This window comes from Ranitomeya variabilis, chromosome 7 (assembly GCF_051348905.1).
Source record: "Ranitomeya variabilis isolate aRanVar5 chromosome 7, aRanVar5.hap1, whole genome shotgun sequence".
Taxonomy (NCBI): Eukaryota; Metazoa; Chordata; class Amphibia; order Anura; family Dendrobatidae; genus Ranitomeya; species Ranitomeya variabilis.
This window is the reverse complement of record NC_135238.1, coordinates 1,845,638-1,861,262: the sequence shown is the minus strand read 5'-3', so window position 1 is coordinate 1,861,262 and position 15,625 is coordinate 1,845,638. Positions and strand designations below refer to the sequence as shown.

The window sequence follows — 15,625 nt, the reverse complement described above, 5'->3', positions numbered from 1 at the left end:
AAAATCCTGACCAAAGCCTGAAGCAATCCTGACCGTGGACACATACCCTATGCGTGGAAACCCGCACGCGGCGGCCCTGCGACTCCGGACATGCTGCGCGTCTTTTCAGACCGCAGCATGTCCGTACACCTTGAGGGGGCGCAGCGTCGCCGCAGGTAATATCACAGGGCGCTATGGGAGGGGGGCGATGATCCCGGATGTGTACAATGAACGATACCGCATCCTGACCGTGGACACGCAGCCTAAGTACCTTGGTGATGATATGGAGCCGAACTCTCAGCACTGGCCCGGGACATAATCCTGGAGGCTCCTTCCCATCATCCCTCGGGTCACAGCTGTAGAGAATAATGATGTCCGCTGCGGGATCCAGGCCAGCATGGTTTCCATGGAGACAGCTGGTAGTTTATGTCCGTGATAAATAAAACTGCATGAGAGAAGTCGTGAGTGGGCGTGTCCTAGCGTGAGTGGGCGTGTCCTGGCGTGAGTGGGCGTGTCCTGGCTAACGTATTTGGCGCGAACTAAAAAAAAGAAATATTTATACAGGCTCCGCCCACAGCAGAAGATCACAGTCAGTGCACGTGAGCAGGAGGAGGTCAGGAGGAGGACCGGGGGTCTGTGCGTGTGTGAGGGGAGAATGTGCGGAGGAGGAGGAGGACCGGGGGTCTGTGCGTGTGTGAGGGGACAATGTGCGGAGGAGGACCGGGGGTCTGTGCGTGTGTGAGGGGAGAATGTGCGGAGGAGGACCGGGGGTCTGTGCGTGTGTGAGGGGAGAATGTGCGGAGGAGGAGGAGGAGGAGGACCGGGGGTCTGTGCGTGTGTGAGGGGAGAATGTGCGGAGGAGGAGGACCGGGGGTCTGTGCGTGTGTGAGGGGAGAATGTGAGGAGGAGGAGGATCGGGGTCTGTGCGTGTGTGAGGGGAGAATGTGCGGAGGAGGAGGAGGACCGGGGGTCTGTGCGTGTGTGAGGGGAGAATGTGCGGAGGAGGAGGAGGACCGGGGGTCTGTGCGTGTGTGAGGGGAGAATGTGCGGAGGAGGAGGACCGGGGTCTGTGCGTGTGTGAGGGGAGAATGTGCGGAGGAGGAGGAGGACCGGGGGTCTGTGCGTGTGTGAGGGGAGAATGTGCGGAGGAGGAGGAGGACCGGGGGTCTGTGCGTGTGTGAGGGGAGAATGTGCGGAGGAGGAGGAGGACCGGGGGTCTGTGCGTGTGTGAGGGGAGAATGTGCGGAGGAGGAGGAGGACCGGGGGTCTGTGCGTGTGTGAGGGGAGAATGTGCGGAGGAGGAGGAGGACCGGGGGTCTGTGCGTGTGTGAGGGGAGAATGTGCGGAGGAGGAGGAGGACCGGGGGTCTGTGCGTGTGTGAGGGGAGAATGTGCGGAGGAGGAGGAGGACCGGGGGTCTGTGCGTGTGTGAGGGGAGAATGTGCGGAGGAGGAGGAGGACCGGGGGTCTGTGCGTGTGTGAGGGGAGAATGTGCGGAGGAGGAGGAGGACCGGGGGTCTGTGCGTGTGTGAGGGGAGAATGTGCGGAGGAGGAGGAGGACCGGGGGTCTGTGCGTGTGTGAGGGGAGAATGTGCGGAGGAGGAGGAGGACCGGGGGTCTGTGCGTGTGTGAGGGGAGAATGTGCGGAGGAGGAGGAGGACCGGGGGTCTGTGCGTGTGTGAGGGGAGAATGTGCGGAGGAGGAGGAGGACCGGGGGTCTGTGCGTGTGTGAGGGGAGAATGTGCGGAGGAGGAGGAGGACCGGGGGTCTGTGCGTGTGTGAGGGGAGAATGTGCGGAGGAGGAGGAGGACCGGGGGTCTGTGCGTGTGTGAGGGGAGAATGTGCGGAGGAGGAGGAGGACCGGGGGTCTGTGCGTGTGTGAGGGGAGAATGTGCGGAGGAGGAGGAGGACCGGGGGTCTGTGCGTGTGTGAGGGGAGAATGTGCGGAGGAGGAGGAGGACCGGGGGTCTGTGCGTGTGTGAGGGGAGAATGTGCGGAGGAGGAGGAGGACCGGGGGTCTGTGCGTGTGTGAGGGGAGAATGTGCGGAGGAGGAGGAGGACCGGGGGTCTGTGCGTGTGTGAGGGGAGAATGTGCGGAGGAGGAGGAGGACCGGGGGTCTGTGCGTGTGTGAGGGGAGAATGTGCGGAGGAGGAGGAGGACCGGGGGTCTGTGCGTGTGTGAGGGGAGAATGTGCCGAGGAGGACCGGGGGTCTGTGCGTGTGTGAGGGGAGAATGTGAGGAGGAGGAGGAGGATCGGGGGTCTGTGCGTGTGTGAGGGGAGAATGTGAGGAGGAGGAGGACCGGGGTCTGTGCGTGTGTGAGGGGAGAATGTGCGGAGGAGGAGGACCGGGGGTCTGTGCGTGTGTGAGGGGAGAATGTGCGGAGGAGGAGGAGGACCGGGGGTCTGTGCGTGTGTGAGGGGAGAATGTGCGGAGGAGGAGGACCGGGGGTCTGTGCGTGTGTGAGGGGAGAATGTGCGGAGGAGGAGGACCGGGGGTCTGTGCGTGTGTGAGGGGAGAATGTGAGGAGGAGGAGGAGGATCGGGGGTCTGTGCGTGTGTGAGGGGAGAATGTGAGGAGGAGGAGGACCGGGGTCTGTGCGTGTGTGAGGGGAGAATGTGCGGAGGAGGAGGACCGGGGGTCTGTGCGTGTGTGAGGGGAGAATGTGAGGAGGAGGAGGACCGGGGTCTGTGCGTGTGTGAGGGGAGAATGTGAGGAGGAGGAGGACCGGGGTCTGTGCGTGTGTGAGGGGAGAATGTGCGGAGCAGGACCGGGGGTCTGTGCGTGTGTGAGGGGAGAATGTGAGGAGGAGGACCGGGGGTCTGTGCGGAGGAGGAGGACCGGGGGTCTGTGCGGAGGAGGAGGACCGGGGGTCTGTGCGGAGGAGGAGGACCGGGGGTCTGTGCGGAGGAGGAGGACCGGGGGTCTGTGCGGAGGAGGAGGACCGGGGGTCTGTGTGTGTGAGTTGAGAATGTGCGGAGGAGGAGGACCGGGGGTCTGTGCGGAGGAGGAGGACCGGGGGTCTGTGCGGAGGAGGAGGACCGGGGGTCTGTGCGGAGGAGGAGGACCGGGGGTCTGTGCGGAGGAGGAGGACCGGGGGTCTGTGCGGAGGAGGAGGACCGGGGGTCTGTGCGGAGGAGGAGGACCGGGGGTCTGTGCGGAGGAGGAGGACCGGGGGTCTGTGCGGAGGAGGAGGACCGGGGGTCTGTGTGTGTGAGTTGAGAATGTGCGGAGGAGGAGGACCGGGGGTCTGTGCGGAGGAGGAGGAGGACCGGGGTCTGTGAGCGAGCGGGGGGCGGACAGGTTGGGGGGACCACGTGTGCACAGGATGTTCCCTAACTGCGCCCTCTCCCCCTCAGGCCGCCATGAGCGCCTCCCAGGCAGAGTTCTGCTTCAGTGACTCCCCGAGCATGGAGGAAATGTGAGCAGGGTCCAGTCCTGGTGGTCGGGGGGAGCCCTGGTGCTGCTGGCACATTGGTCCTGCTGTATAGTGGGTCCTTCCTTGGGGGGCCGCTGATGTTGCCCCAAGGCCTCACTGATCCTGTTTTCCCCTCCACAGCCGGCGCCTGCAGTCCCGCTTCACTGCCGACAGAGACTGGAATAAGTTCCACCAGCCGAGGAACCTGCTGCTGGCGCTGGTGGGGGAGGTCGGGGAGCTGGCCGAGCTGTTGTGAGTAGCACGCACTCTCTGATGTCCACTGCTGGGTAATAATCTGCTGGGACGTATGGACCGTGCCGGCCCAGTGATGTCGGAGCTGGGTCTGCAGCCCTCACATGGCAGAACAGTTCGGCTGCAGTGCTCAAGTGTCGTCACATGCTGCTCCGATATCGCTGGGTCGCTGCAGGGGTGAGTGTTATAAGGAGATCTGTTCATTGCAGTGCCCTGTCATCAGGATTGTGCTCAGTGACTACAGACAGTGTCAGGTCGGTGCAGTTATACTGATTACACTGATACCTGTGATCAGGATTGTGCTCAGTGACTACAGGCAGTGTCAGGTCGGTGCCGTTATACTGATTACACTGATACCTGTCATCAGGGTTGTGCTCAGTGACTACAGACAGTGTCAGGTCAGTGCCGTTATACTGATTACACTGATACCTGTGATCAAGATTGTGCTCAGTGACTACAGACAGTGTCAGGTCGGCCCCGTTATACTGATTACACTGATACCTGTGATCAGGATTGTGCTCAGTGACTACAGACAGTGTCAGGTCGGTGCCGTTATACTGATTACACTGATACCTGTGATCAGGATTGTGCTCAGTGACTACAGACAGTGTCAGGTCGGTGCCGTTATACTGATTACACTGATACCTGTGATCAGGATTGTGCTCAGTGACTACAGACACTGTCAGGTCGGTGCCGTTATACTGATTACACTGATACCTGTGATCAGGACTGTGCTCAGTGACTACAGACAGTGTCAGGTCGGTGCTGTTGTTGAGGGAGGATTTAAAGTGATCCTTCACGGTTAACCCAGTGATTTCCAAATTAATATATAAAGTGTTGCCGGCAACTGAAAATGACCAGACGGAGACGTGTGTCTCTGTATGGGGATCGAGCAGATCTCTGGCCCCCGTTTATTCTGCATGACTATATCACAGTCATAGAAATTACACTTCAACCAATCAGCATAAGAACACGCTCACGGTTCTTAGCCTATAAGAATACAGGAACAATCTGTGCGTCAAAGTTTTGTAGAACATTACACCCTCAGTCTCATGTTCTACCGAGGTTGCAACAATCAAGGTCTCATCAAAATCTCATAACAGCTGTAACCTTCAGCCTACTAACAAAATTTACCGTATTTTCCGTTTTGTAAGACGCACTTTATTTCCCCCAAATTTGGGGGGGAAATGGGGGTGCGTCTTACAAAGCAGATATACCGCTTACCGTTACAGGCTGGGATGAGGGGGTGTCCGCTGCCGCCCGCTGCTGCTGCCGCCCGCCACCGCTGCTGCTGCCGCCCGCCACCGCTGCTGCTGCCGCCCGCCACCGCTGCTGCTGCCGCCCGCCACCGCTGCTGCTGCCGCCCGCCACCGCTGCTGCTGCCGCCCGCCACCGCTGCTGCTGCCGCCCGCCACCGCTGCTGCTGCCGCCCGCCACCGCTGCTGCTGCCGCCCGCCACCGCTGCTGCTGCCGCCCGCCACCGCTGCTGCTGCCGCCCGCCACCGCTGCTGCTGCCGCCCGCCACCGCTGCTGCTGCCGCCCGCCACCGCTGCTGCTGCCGCCCGCCACCGCTGCTGCTGCCGCCCGCCACCGCTGCTGCTGCCGCCCGCCACCGCTGCTGCTGCCGCCCGCCACCGCTGCTGCTGCCGCCCGCCACCGCTGCTGCTGCCGCCCGCCACCGCTGCTGCTGCCGCCCGCCACCGCTGCTGCTGCCGCCCGCCACCGCTGCTGCTGCCGCCCGCCACCGCTGCTGCTGCCGCCCGCCACCGCTGCTGCTGCCGCCCGCCACCGCTGCTGCTGCCGCCCGCCACCGCTGCTGCTGCCGCCCGCCACCGCTGCTGCTGCCGCCCGCCACCGCTGCTGCTGCCGCCCGCCACCGCTGCTGCTGCCGCCCGCCACCGCTGCCGCCCGCCACCGCTGCCGCCCGCCACCGCTGCCGCCCGCCACCGCTGCCGCCCGCCACCGCTGCCGCCCGCCACCGCTGCCGCCCGCCACCGCTGCCGCCCGCCACCGCCGCTGCTGCCGCCCGCCACCGCCGCTGCTGCCGCCCGCCACCGCCGCTGCTGCCGCCCGCCACCGCCGCTGCTGCCGCCCGCCACCGCTGCTGCTGCCGCCCGCCACCGCTGCTGTCTGCTGCTACTCCGGTGACATTTTATGAAAGACCAGAGCCCCCCGGCAGTTCGTCCATGCGTTCCTTCCTGTATGACTGACTCCGGGAAAATGGCCGCCGAAATCTCGGGAGATGAGATTTCAGCGCTGAGATCTCATCTCTCGAGATTCCGGCGGCCATTTTCCCGGAGTCAGTCATACAGGAATACATGGACGAACTGCCAGGGGGCTCTGGCCTTTCACAATATGTCGGCAGAGCCCCCGCAGCACTGGTAACAGCCCTGCAGCCCCGAAGCCCCCCTGCAGCACAGGAGCCCCCCCGCAGACCGCCTCATCCCAGCCTGCAGCACAGGAGCCCCCCTGCAGCACAGGAGCCCCCCTGCAGACCCCCTCATCCCAGCCTGCCGCACAGGAGCCCCCCCGCAGACCCCCTCATCCCAGCCTGCTGCATAGGAGCCCCCCTGCAGACCTCCTCATCCCAGCCTGCAGCAATGATCCACTCCTGCCTCCAGCAACGACCCTAGGACCCTGATCCACCGCAGCCACAACCCCTGGTAAGTAATAAGACGCATGGATTATAAGACGCCCCACCAATTTATTAAAAAAAATTTTTTCCTATTTTTCTCCTCAAAATTTGAGGTGCGTCTTATAATCCAGAGCGTCTTACAAAGCGAAAAATACGGTATATCATAACAACAAAATGGAGTCGAAAAGCACAAAATGGAGATTCTTTCTTAATTTCTTCCTTCACATTCCCCCCTAGATAAATTTTGTTAATTAATGTCCAGCATCAGAGATACTATCCCAAGCTCTAAACTCGAGGGGTACTGGTCTTCACATGGCTGGTGCCATGTTACCAGCCATGGCTGTTGCGGCGTACCCGTCCCCCCCTGTATACTAGAATTTACGAATAACAATTATTGATAACAGTAGTGGGGATCCTTTGAAGATAGCCATGCGCTTGGCTTCAACATCTTCGTCAGATAACTTTGTGAAATCGGTGTAGAGAAGAGCAGGGGTGGCAACGCTTTTGGTTTCATCACTAGTTATCCTAGTGCAGAATTTCCTAATACACACAGAAATACACCAAAAAAAAAAACAAGTTTTAGTATTACATACATGACAAAGATAAAGGTGAATACTGGCAGCCATTTTAAATAGTTATATCTGCAAGCATAAGAAAAAGTTATTGTTTCACAGTATAAGAGTATAGCAGTACAAAAAGGTATAAGATATATATTCTCACCTTGACAATCCCCCCTAAATACTAAGTTTTTCCCCTAAAGAAAGATCCTTCGAGACTGTCCATGTGATGGGAAAGGGGAGGTGGATTTCTTCATCCAGACACCTCAGAAACTCTCCCCTAGCGAGAGGCCTCCAGGCAGCTGAACCCTTCACTAACCTCACATGGAGTTCTCCCGCTGTCCCTAAACTAAATCTCTTAGCATCACCTGAGAATGGGGGGTTCTGTCTACTCTCTTGAGGGGGACATACTTAGGGATCTCCCCTGGATCAGTACCATTGTACTCTGGTGGGTCTGGTGCCAGTCGGGATTGCTTTCACTAACTACCTAGGCCTGCCCAGGTGCACTTATACGTCCATCATATTGTCATTATTTGTCTGTAAAATGAGAAAGGTTGGTTCTCAGGGTCAGCCAATTGTTTTTGCATAGCTAGCTAGTCAGTGGGCCTCCAGGGATAATACTCCTGTATTTGTCTTACCCTACCTGATGTGGTTGGTTCTCTGGTGGTGGGGGCGACATGACATGCTGGTCTACAGCTCCTTCCCAAAAGGATTACTGTCAGCCTACTCCTAAAAGTTAATGTCTCCAGTATCCACCAACCACAATCCTGTGTCAGCTTCTTATATAACTACATGTGATCTTGTCTGGACAGGATTCAGTGTAATTCTCTTAGGTCGGGTTGCAGCACGGGTCATACAAGTGTTAGGGCCCAAATCCTCAACTATACCCTAAAAGGCATCACAGCTATAATTAACAAATCTTTGTTCACTGTAATATATATATATATTTGATCCATTCAACATTTTTATTAATCTGCACCCGTGGGATTATAGAAGCAAAGCCAGCATAGATCTGGTTCTGGGCTTTAAACTGGTCAGGCACCCCCCTTGGCACTCCAATGGTATCAATATATACTAGTGGATCTTCTTCATAACTCATGTGGAGTTGATCGAGACTTCTCCTCTTTCTGGTAGGTTCATCAGGTGTCTTTGGATCTCAAGGTAAAATCTTGAACTGCATGGCTAGTTTAACAAGGGTGCATTGGCCTATCCAGGCATTAGGCAACCTAGGACGGAGCTTACCATCTCCACATAACCAATAAATATCGTACATATAATGTCGGGGTCGTAAAACGACAATTAATCCTCATTCACCAGTCATTCCAAATTGTAATGTGAGCGCAGAACTTCTGGTACTGGAAAAAGAAATGATTCAGACACGTAGCTGATTCAATCTTTGCTGATGCTCTTGCGTTCACCTCAGTGAGGAGCCGAGCAGCAAGTAACTTTTATTTTCCAATACACAATACTAAAAAGGGAATGCAATAGGTGGGGTTTAAGCAGTATACGTCTAGTGCTCAGTCCTTTTGATTCGTCGAACGTCTCCTGGTGGATTCCTCCTCTTCTTCATATTCCTTTAGTTTCGTTTCCAAAGAAATGAATCTTGTCCCTTCGGACACAAGGGTGAAACGAAACTGAACACTGGTGGCCATTTTTAAATACAATTACATTTGCATTAGCAGGGGAAAACTTATTGTTTCACAGTATAAGAGTATAGCAGTACAAAAAGAGTATAAAGATATATAAAAGTATAAAAGGTATATAAGAAAATACATTTTCACCTTGACAATCCCCCCTAAACACTAAGTTTTTCCCTTAAAGAAGGATCCTTCGAGACTGTCCATGTGATGGGAAAAGGGGAGGTGGATTTCTTCATCCAGACACCTCAGAAACTCTCCCCTAGCGAGAGGCCTCCAGGCAGCTGAACCCTTCACTAACCTCACATGGAGTTCTCCCACTGTCCCTAAACTAAATCTCTTAGCATCATCTGAGAATGGGGGGTTTTGTCTACTCTCTTGAGGGGGACATACTTAGAGATCTCCCCTGGATCAGTACCATCGTACTCTGGTGGGTCTACTTCTTGATTGAGGAAGGTGCCAGTCGGAGTTGCTTTGGCAATGACCTTTTTATACAAGGGAATAACACAACAGAGAATTATCGATCCAATTACAAGGAGGGCAATCAGTACCAGACAGGCTTGTTGAAAGAATCCCTTGAGCCCACCCAACCAACTGGAAAAGAAGGATGAGTCTACTCCGGCATTAGTTTTCAATTCTGCTGCTAACCCAGTTATCTTTTTAAGGGCTATCATGGTTTTTCCATTCACTCCAGTGTTCTGAGGGATATAGGTACAACATTCTTCTCCCACCATCCCACAAACTCCTCCTTTCTCAGCTAAAATCATATCAAGGGCTAGTCGGTTTTGAAGAGTCATTCTAGTGTTAGGGCCCAATTCTTCAACTATACCCTGGAAGGCATCTTGGCTAAAATTGACAAACCTTTGTTCACTGTAATATATGTAATTGATCCATTCAACATTTTTATTAATCTGCACCTGTGGGATTATAGAAGCAAAGCCAGCATAGATCTGGTTCTGGGCTTTAAATTGGTCAGGCACCCCCCTTGGCACTCCAATGGCATCAATATATACTAGTGGATCTTCTTCATAACTCATATGGAGCTGATCGAGACTTCTCCTCTTTCTGGTAGGTTCATCAGGTATCTTTGGATCCCAAGGTAAAATTTTGAACTTCATGGCCAGTTTAACAAGGGTGTATTGGCCTATCCAGGCATTAGGCAACCTAGGACGGAGCTTACCATCCCCACATAACCAATAAATGTCGTACATATAATGTGTATGTTTGATTAGCAAGTCAGTATCTAAAGAACTGTTCTCCCTGCAGAAACCTGTCTCGAAGATCCCTACTGGTGTACCTGTGGTGTCATGGGAATTATAGCAGGTGTAATTGTCAGCTAATACGATTACTTCTCCTGGGACCTTTAGTTTAGGTTTCTCATGAATTAGTGGGACATAGTCTGGGCAATCAGTGGGCTTCAAACCTTTCAACAGATTCATGACACAGGCAGTGGTGTTGTCATCAGGAAAAAGCAATGCATGTGTGTAGAGGTGCGTATTCGCAGCAGCACAAGCAATACATCCTACAGAGATGTTCTGGACTCTTACATTGTATCTCACCCATTCTAACCATAGGTTTTTCCTTGGGGCTGTTTGTGTTTCTATGGAGAAAACCTCTTGCCAACTGAGACCTGGAATGGGGATCACTTCATTAACTACATTTTGCAAACGCTCACCTGGGCCTGTTTTAGGTGTACTGGTAACAGGGGCCTTGGTTGGTCTAGAGCTAATATCCTGGAGCTGTATATGGCCTAAATACGCATGGGGTCCGGCACTAAATACATAATTATAATTCCTTCCCAATACGAACGTCTGCAGATTGGGCGTTCTCCAGATTTAGGAGGAGGGGGTGACAACTTCTACCCCATTTACAGCCCCTAAGTGGTTGCAGAAGGGCTGTTAGATGCATTCTCTCACGAAGACTCCTACCCGTCCCATCCTTAGGGAACATGGCTTCACTAGGTTTATATCCCCAATCTTTCCCTGTACTCCAGGCAGCATCTGTCCAATAATGACCATTATTGTTGTATTGTCTGGTAACACACATATAAAACTGGATAGTTCCCCCTACTATCTGTTTAGTCTCAAGGCACTTGACTACATCACAGAAATCAAATCGCCAGATATTCACCGGGGCTGTCAGGTTTACCCAGAGAATAGTGGGACCAGAATTCTTATTTACAATAGGGGCCGAAGAGGTAGGGGCGAGGATGGCCCCCAGCCCCAGGACCAAAAACAACAGCAACATTTCCCTTCAGTCACTTCTGTGACTAAACACTGGTTCGGTCTCTTTTACAGTGTGAAGCGTGAATCCAGGTGCTCTTTCCTTCAAGTTTTACTGCAGTGGGGGTGACCAGGATCACCGTGTGGGGTCCTTCAAATCTTGGCTGGAGACAATCTCTGCGCACAAACTTTTTCACATACACCAGGTCTCCTGGCACAAAGTCATGGACCACGTCACCTGTGGATTCTGGAAGAGAAGCAGAAACTGTAGAGTGGGTGTTAGACAGTTCCTTAGACAATGCAATCACAAATTGTACAACTTTATCATTTGTCTCAGACAACTCTTGAGGCCTAAAATCTCCTATTTTAGGTGGAGCACCGAAAAGAATCTCAAAGGGAGTCAGGCCGTGTTTTCCCTGTGGGGTGTGTCTGATATGGTATAAGACCACAGGGAGCAAATCTGGCCATGGGAGTGGGTGGTCCTGGCTCATTTTCAGCAACTGTGTCTTAATTGTGGAGTTCATTCTCTCAACTTTGGCTGAACTGGAGGGGTGATAAGGGGTGTGCAGACCCAAATCTGTCCCTAACATGTGCCACAATTCCTCGTAGACATTGGCAGTGAAGGCTGGGCCTTGATCTGATTCAACAACTTCGGGTATTCCAAATCTGCACGAAATTTCAGTGATGAGCTTCTTAGCTGTAGTTTTGGCAGTCATATTGGTCACTGGGTAGGCTTCAGGCCATCCCGAGAACATATCCACAGCCACTAGGACGTACTCATACTTTCCTGACTTGGGCATTTGAATATGATCAACCTGGATTCTCTGCCAAGGGTAATCTGGTTTGGCAAGATGCTGAAGTGGAACCTTGGCGGTGGCTGTTGGGTTACAGATGGCACAGACTGGGCAGGCTCTTGAGTAAGCTGTGACAGTGGTAGAGATTCCTGGGGCCCAGTAGAGCTTCTTGATACAGGCTAGTGCTTGGTTCTTTCCTCGATGAGTTGATCCATGAGCCCATGCTGCAACGGCTGGATACATTCTTTTGGGTAGACAGGGTCTCCCATCCACCTTATAGAGTCTAGAAAATTGATATTGTCCAGCAGAACTACGATTCCCATGAATGGCTCCTGCAGCTTCCCACTGTTTCTTTTCTTCTCTAGAGGTCAACTTTTGTTCTTCCCACAATCTTTCTTCAGGTGGTCGAGCTGGCTTCCAGCCAGATCCGGTGGCAGGGTATTCCATTTCCATGTCTATCAACTTCTTCTTCTTTCTTCGGGCTTCAGACTTCTCAAAGTCTCGTTCTTCTTCGGCTTGGGTAGCTTCCTTGGTTGCTTGTTCCTTTGTTTGTGCTCTGGTAAGCACAGGCATCATGGGTGTAGCAGTGTCTTCCCAACAGGGTTTTTCTGGTGCTGTTTCTTCTTCTTCCCACTTTGCTGCGACATTCTTTATGGCAGCAGCTTTGGCAGCTTGATCTGCTAAATGGTTTCGAGTTGACTTTCCCATGAGCTTTGACCTTTATCACCGCAATCTGTGCGGGGAGCTCCAGTGCCTTCATCAGGGCTTTAATCCTTAGTGCATGTTTAACAGGGGTTCCTGTAGCCGTAATGAACCCTCGGGACTTCCACAGGAATCCAAAATCGTGACAGATTCCATAGCCATATCTTGAGTCAGTGTAGACATTGGCCGTTTTCCCTTCTGCTAGATAACATGCTTGTTGTAGGGCCACAAGTTCGGCTTCCTGAGCTGACAGGTGAGGTGGTAGAGCTTCAGCCAGAAGGACTTCTGTGTCAGTGGTGACAGCATATCCAGTGTGGAACTTGCCATAAGAGTCTGCAAATCGGGATCCATCAGTCCATAGTTGCAAATCGGGGTTGAGGAGTTCCTGAGTTACCACATTCTGTGGTGCAGAAATTTCTTGTTCCAGTGCTTTTACACAGTCATGTGGGTCACCAGGTGATCTCCAGTCTGGTAAGTCCTTATACCATTCAGGTAACTCCCCCCTAGAATGTGGAAGCAAAGTGGCTGGGTTGATAGTAGTACATTTCTGGAAAGTGATGTTGTAAGGCAGAAGTAGAGAGCACTGAAGCCTGAGATGTCTTTGGCTCGTCAGATGCTTAGGAGATGTTTGTTGAAGGACGGCAGAGAGATCATGTCCAGCTTGAATGACCAAGTCATGACCAAGGGCTATGTCAGCAGACTTGTCCAGAAGAACATGGGCCGCATGTACAGCCTTGAGACAGGATGGAGCAGTTCTGGCAACAGGGTCTAGTCTGGCTGAGTAGTAGGCCAGAGGACGGAAACGATCAACATGTTTCTGTGCTAGCACACCAGAGGCATATCCTTCAGACTCTGAAACAAAGAGGTGGAACGGCTGAGTGTAGTCAGGGAGACCCAGAGCAGGGGCACTGACAACAGCTTCCTTGAGAGTCTCAAAACAGTCCTTTTGCTGAGCATAGATATACGGATTTTCAGCATGTTCCCAATCTGGTCCTCCAGTTTTAAGACAGTCATACAAGGGTTGCATGAGTCTTGAAGCATCCGGAATCCACTGTCTGCAGTAGGTAATGAGTCCTAGGAAAGACTGCATAGCAGAGTACGTCTTCGGATAAGGGATGTCCTCGATGGCATGTTTTCTGTCCTCGGTGAGGTGCCTCGAGCCTTGAGAGATGCAGTGTCCGAGGAAGACAACTTTCTCTTTGCACCACTGGACCTTAGCCTTTGAGACTTTGCAGTTAGCAGAGTGGAGGAAGAGGAGTAAGGACTCAGAAGCAGCAAACAGATTCTCTTCAGTTCCACAGAGGAGTAGGTCATCAACATACTGGAGAAGCGTGACATGAAGATTCTGTAACACCCACGGATCCAGGGTCATCTTCATAGCATGAGTGAACTGGTTAGGGGAGTTCTGGGCACCTTGAGGTGTCCTGGTCCAGGTCAGCTGAGATCCTTGAAACGTGAAGGCAAATAAGAATTGTGAGTCTTCATGAAGCGGGACACTGAAGAAAGCATTAGCCAGGTCAATAACGGTGAAGAGTGTTGCTGAAGTAGGCACTTGGGAAAGCAAGGTGTTGGGGTTGGGTACCACAGGAGTTTCCAAGATGGTGGCTGAATTGACTGCTCTGAGGTCCTGTACGAGTCTGTATTTTGGAGGGTCTCCAGGAGCTGTCTTTTTCTTTACCGGAAACAGGGGCGTGTTGCAGGGTGAAACACATCTGATTAGCACTCCAGAACGCAGGAGGGAGGTAATCTGAACTCCAAGACTCTGCTCTTGGGCAGCCTTAAGTGGATACTGAGGTAGTCTGGGGTACGGATGCCCAGGTTTGAGGTGTACTTTTACTGGAGGCACTTTGAGCAGACCCACATCTTCAGGTCCAGTTGACCACAGACCGGTAGGTACATTGGGCAAATCCGGGGAAGGTGTCGTTTGCAGAGTCATCATCAGAGGGAAAGCTTTAAGGACACAACGATCTTCAGTGCCTTGTTGTGAGGCAGGGTCCTGTAACTGCAGTTCCATCCCTTGATCACTGAAGGTGATGGTAGCATGAAGTCTTTGAAGGAGATCAGCTCCTAGAAGGTTGACAGGGCAGGTTTCAGACACCAGAAATTTGGCAAAGACACCAGAGAAAGGGCCAGCTGAGACAGAAACAGTGAGTGGTGATGAGGTTTGTTGGCCTTCAACTCCAATACACGTGAGGAAATCTGAAGACAGGGAAATCGTAGGAGGCAGCTGAGATGAAGAGATAACAGAGGTGGCCGCCCCAGTGTCCACTAAGAACTTGAGAGGTTGGCTGTCCACTTCCAGGGTCACTGCACCGCAAGATGAAGAAGTACAGGTGGCGGGAAAAGTGGGCACCGGTTGGCCTGAACTTCATGAGTGTGGAGGAGGGAGTCTCCGAGGGTGCTCCTTGTGGGGGCAATCTCTTCTCATGTGGGCAGGGTTGCCACACTCCCAACACAGAGGTCTCCCTTGGTCATCACGAAATGGTCTATCCCTGTAGTTTCGGCCTTGGGGCCCCCTCGGCCTTAAAGATGGTGGTCCATACCGATCCTGAGCTTGGTACACCATAACAGGTACTTCTGAGGCCTCTGCCATATACATGGCTGGTTTCTTCTTTCCTTTGTCCTTCTGCGCTTCCTTCTCTGCTTCCTTTGCTGCTTCTTTTTCTGCTTCTTTCTCTTTCCTTTGAAGCATTTTCTGATAACTCTTCACAACAGTAAGGGCCTGTTTTAGGGGACCATCAGGTAATTCGGGACGAAGCTTCATGACCTTATCCTTCAGTGGATCTTCCAGACCATCAATAAAAGCACGGACCAACAAGGCTGCCTGCGTCTTCACATGAGTTGAATAACCCAAATCTTCAAACTGCATAGTTAGTCTGGCAGCATATTTCTCCACAGCTTCTCCAGATTCTTGTCGTATATCCTGTATTGATCCTGCTTCGTCACAGAGACGATCCTGGGCCCACTTTGTGAGTTGAGCAATAAACTCCTTTCCAGACTTGAACTTATTGAGAGGTCCTGCTTTAGTGGGGTCCAATTCCTTCATGATAGTGTGGAGAAAGTATTCGGAGGCTCTGATAGATGTAATACCTGATAGATCTGACCATGTAGCCCCATAGATGCTCCTAATCTGCTCCAGTCTCCTCACATACTGCATGGGAAATTTGTCTGGGTCACATAACTTGCTGACAATAGCATCAATCTGTACCGGAGTGAAGGGTTTGTACTTCAGCTTCAGTTCTTCTTCTTCTTCATCATGTGTCACTACCTCGCCCTCCGGGGCAGTTGGGGGTGCTGTGGGTGTTATCCCATCCAGAGGCTTTATACCCGTATGCATCAGTGGCACCATGTATTCAGCTACCAAGGGCATGATGCCCTCTAATCCAGACTCGTGGTAACAGACGATTCTGACTTCTTGTAAGTCTAGATT

At 53.0% G+C, this 15,625-nt stretch overlaps 1 protein-coding gene across 5 annotated transcripts in view; it reads left to right on the top strand.

Annotated features, from left to right (window-relative positions):
- The first annotated feature begins 332 nt into the window (after window positions 1–332).
- DCTPP1 (dCTP pyrophosphatase 1) overlaps window positions 333–15,625 on the top strand; it is a 29,238-nt gene continuing 13,945 nt past the window's right edge. Inside the window, exons 1-3 of one of the 5 annotated variants that reach the window (XM_077273626.1) lie at window positions 333–398; window positions 3,338–3,399; window positions 3,538–3,648. In XM_077273626.1, coding sequence (XP_077129741.1) covers window positions 348–398; window positions 3,338–3,399; window positions 3,538–3,648 — 224 coding nt within the window. In that variant the 5' untranslated portion in view covers window positions 333–347. Of the gene's footprint in view, window positions 399–481; window positions 593–1,028; window positions 1,049–2,754; window positions 2,767–3,337; window positions 3,400–3,537; window positions 3,649–15,625 lie in introns of those variants that run through there. The other 4 variants (XM_077273627.1, XM_077273628.1, XM_077273629.1 and 1 more) reach the window with 4 other exon arrangements.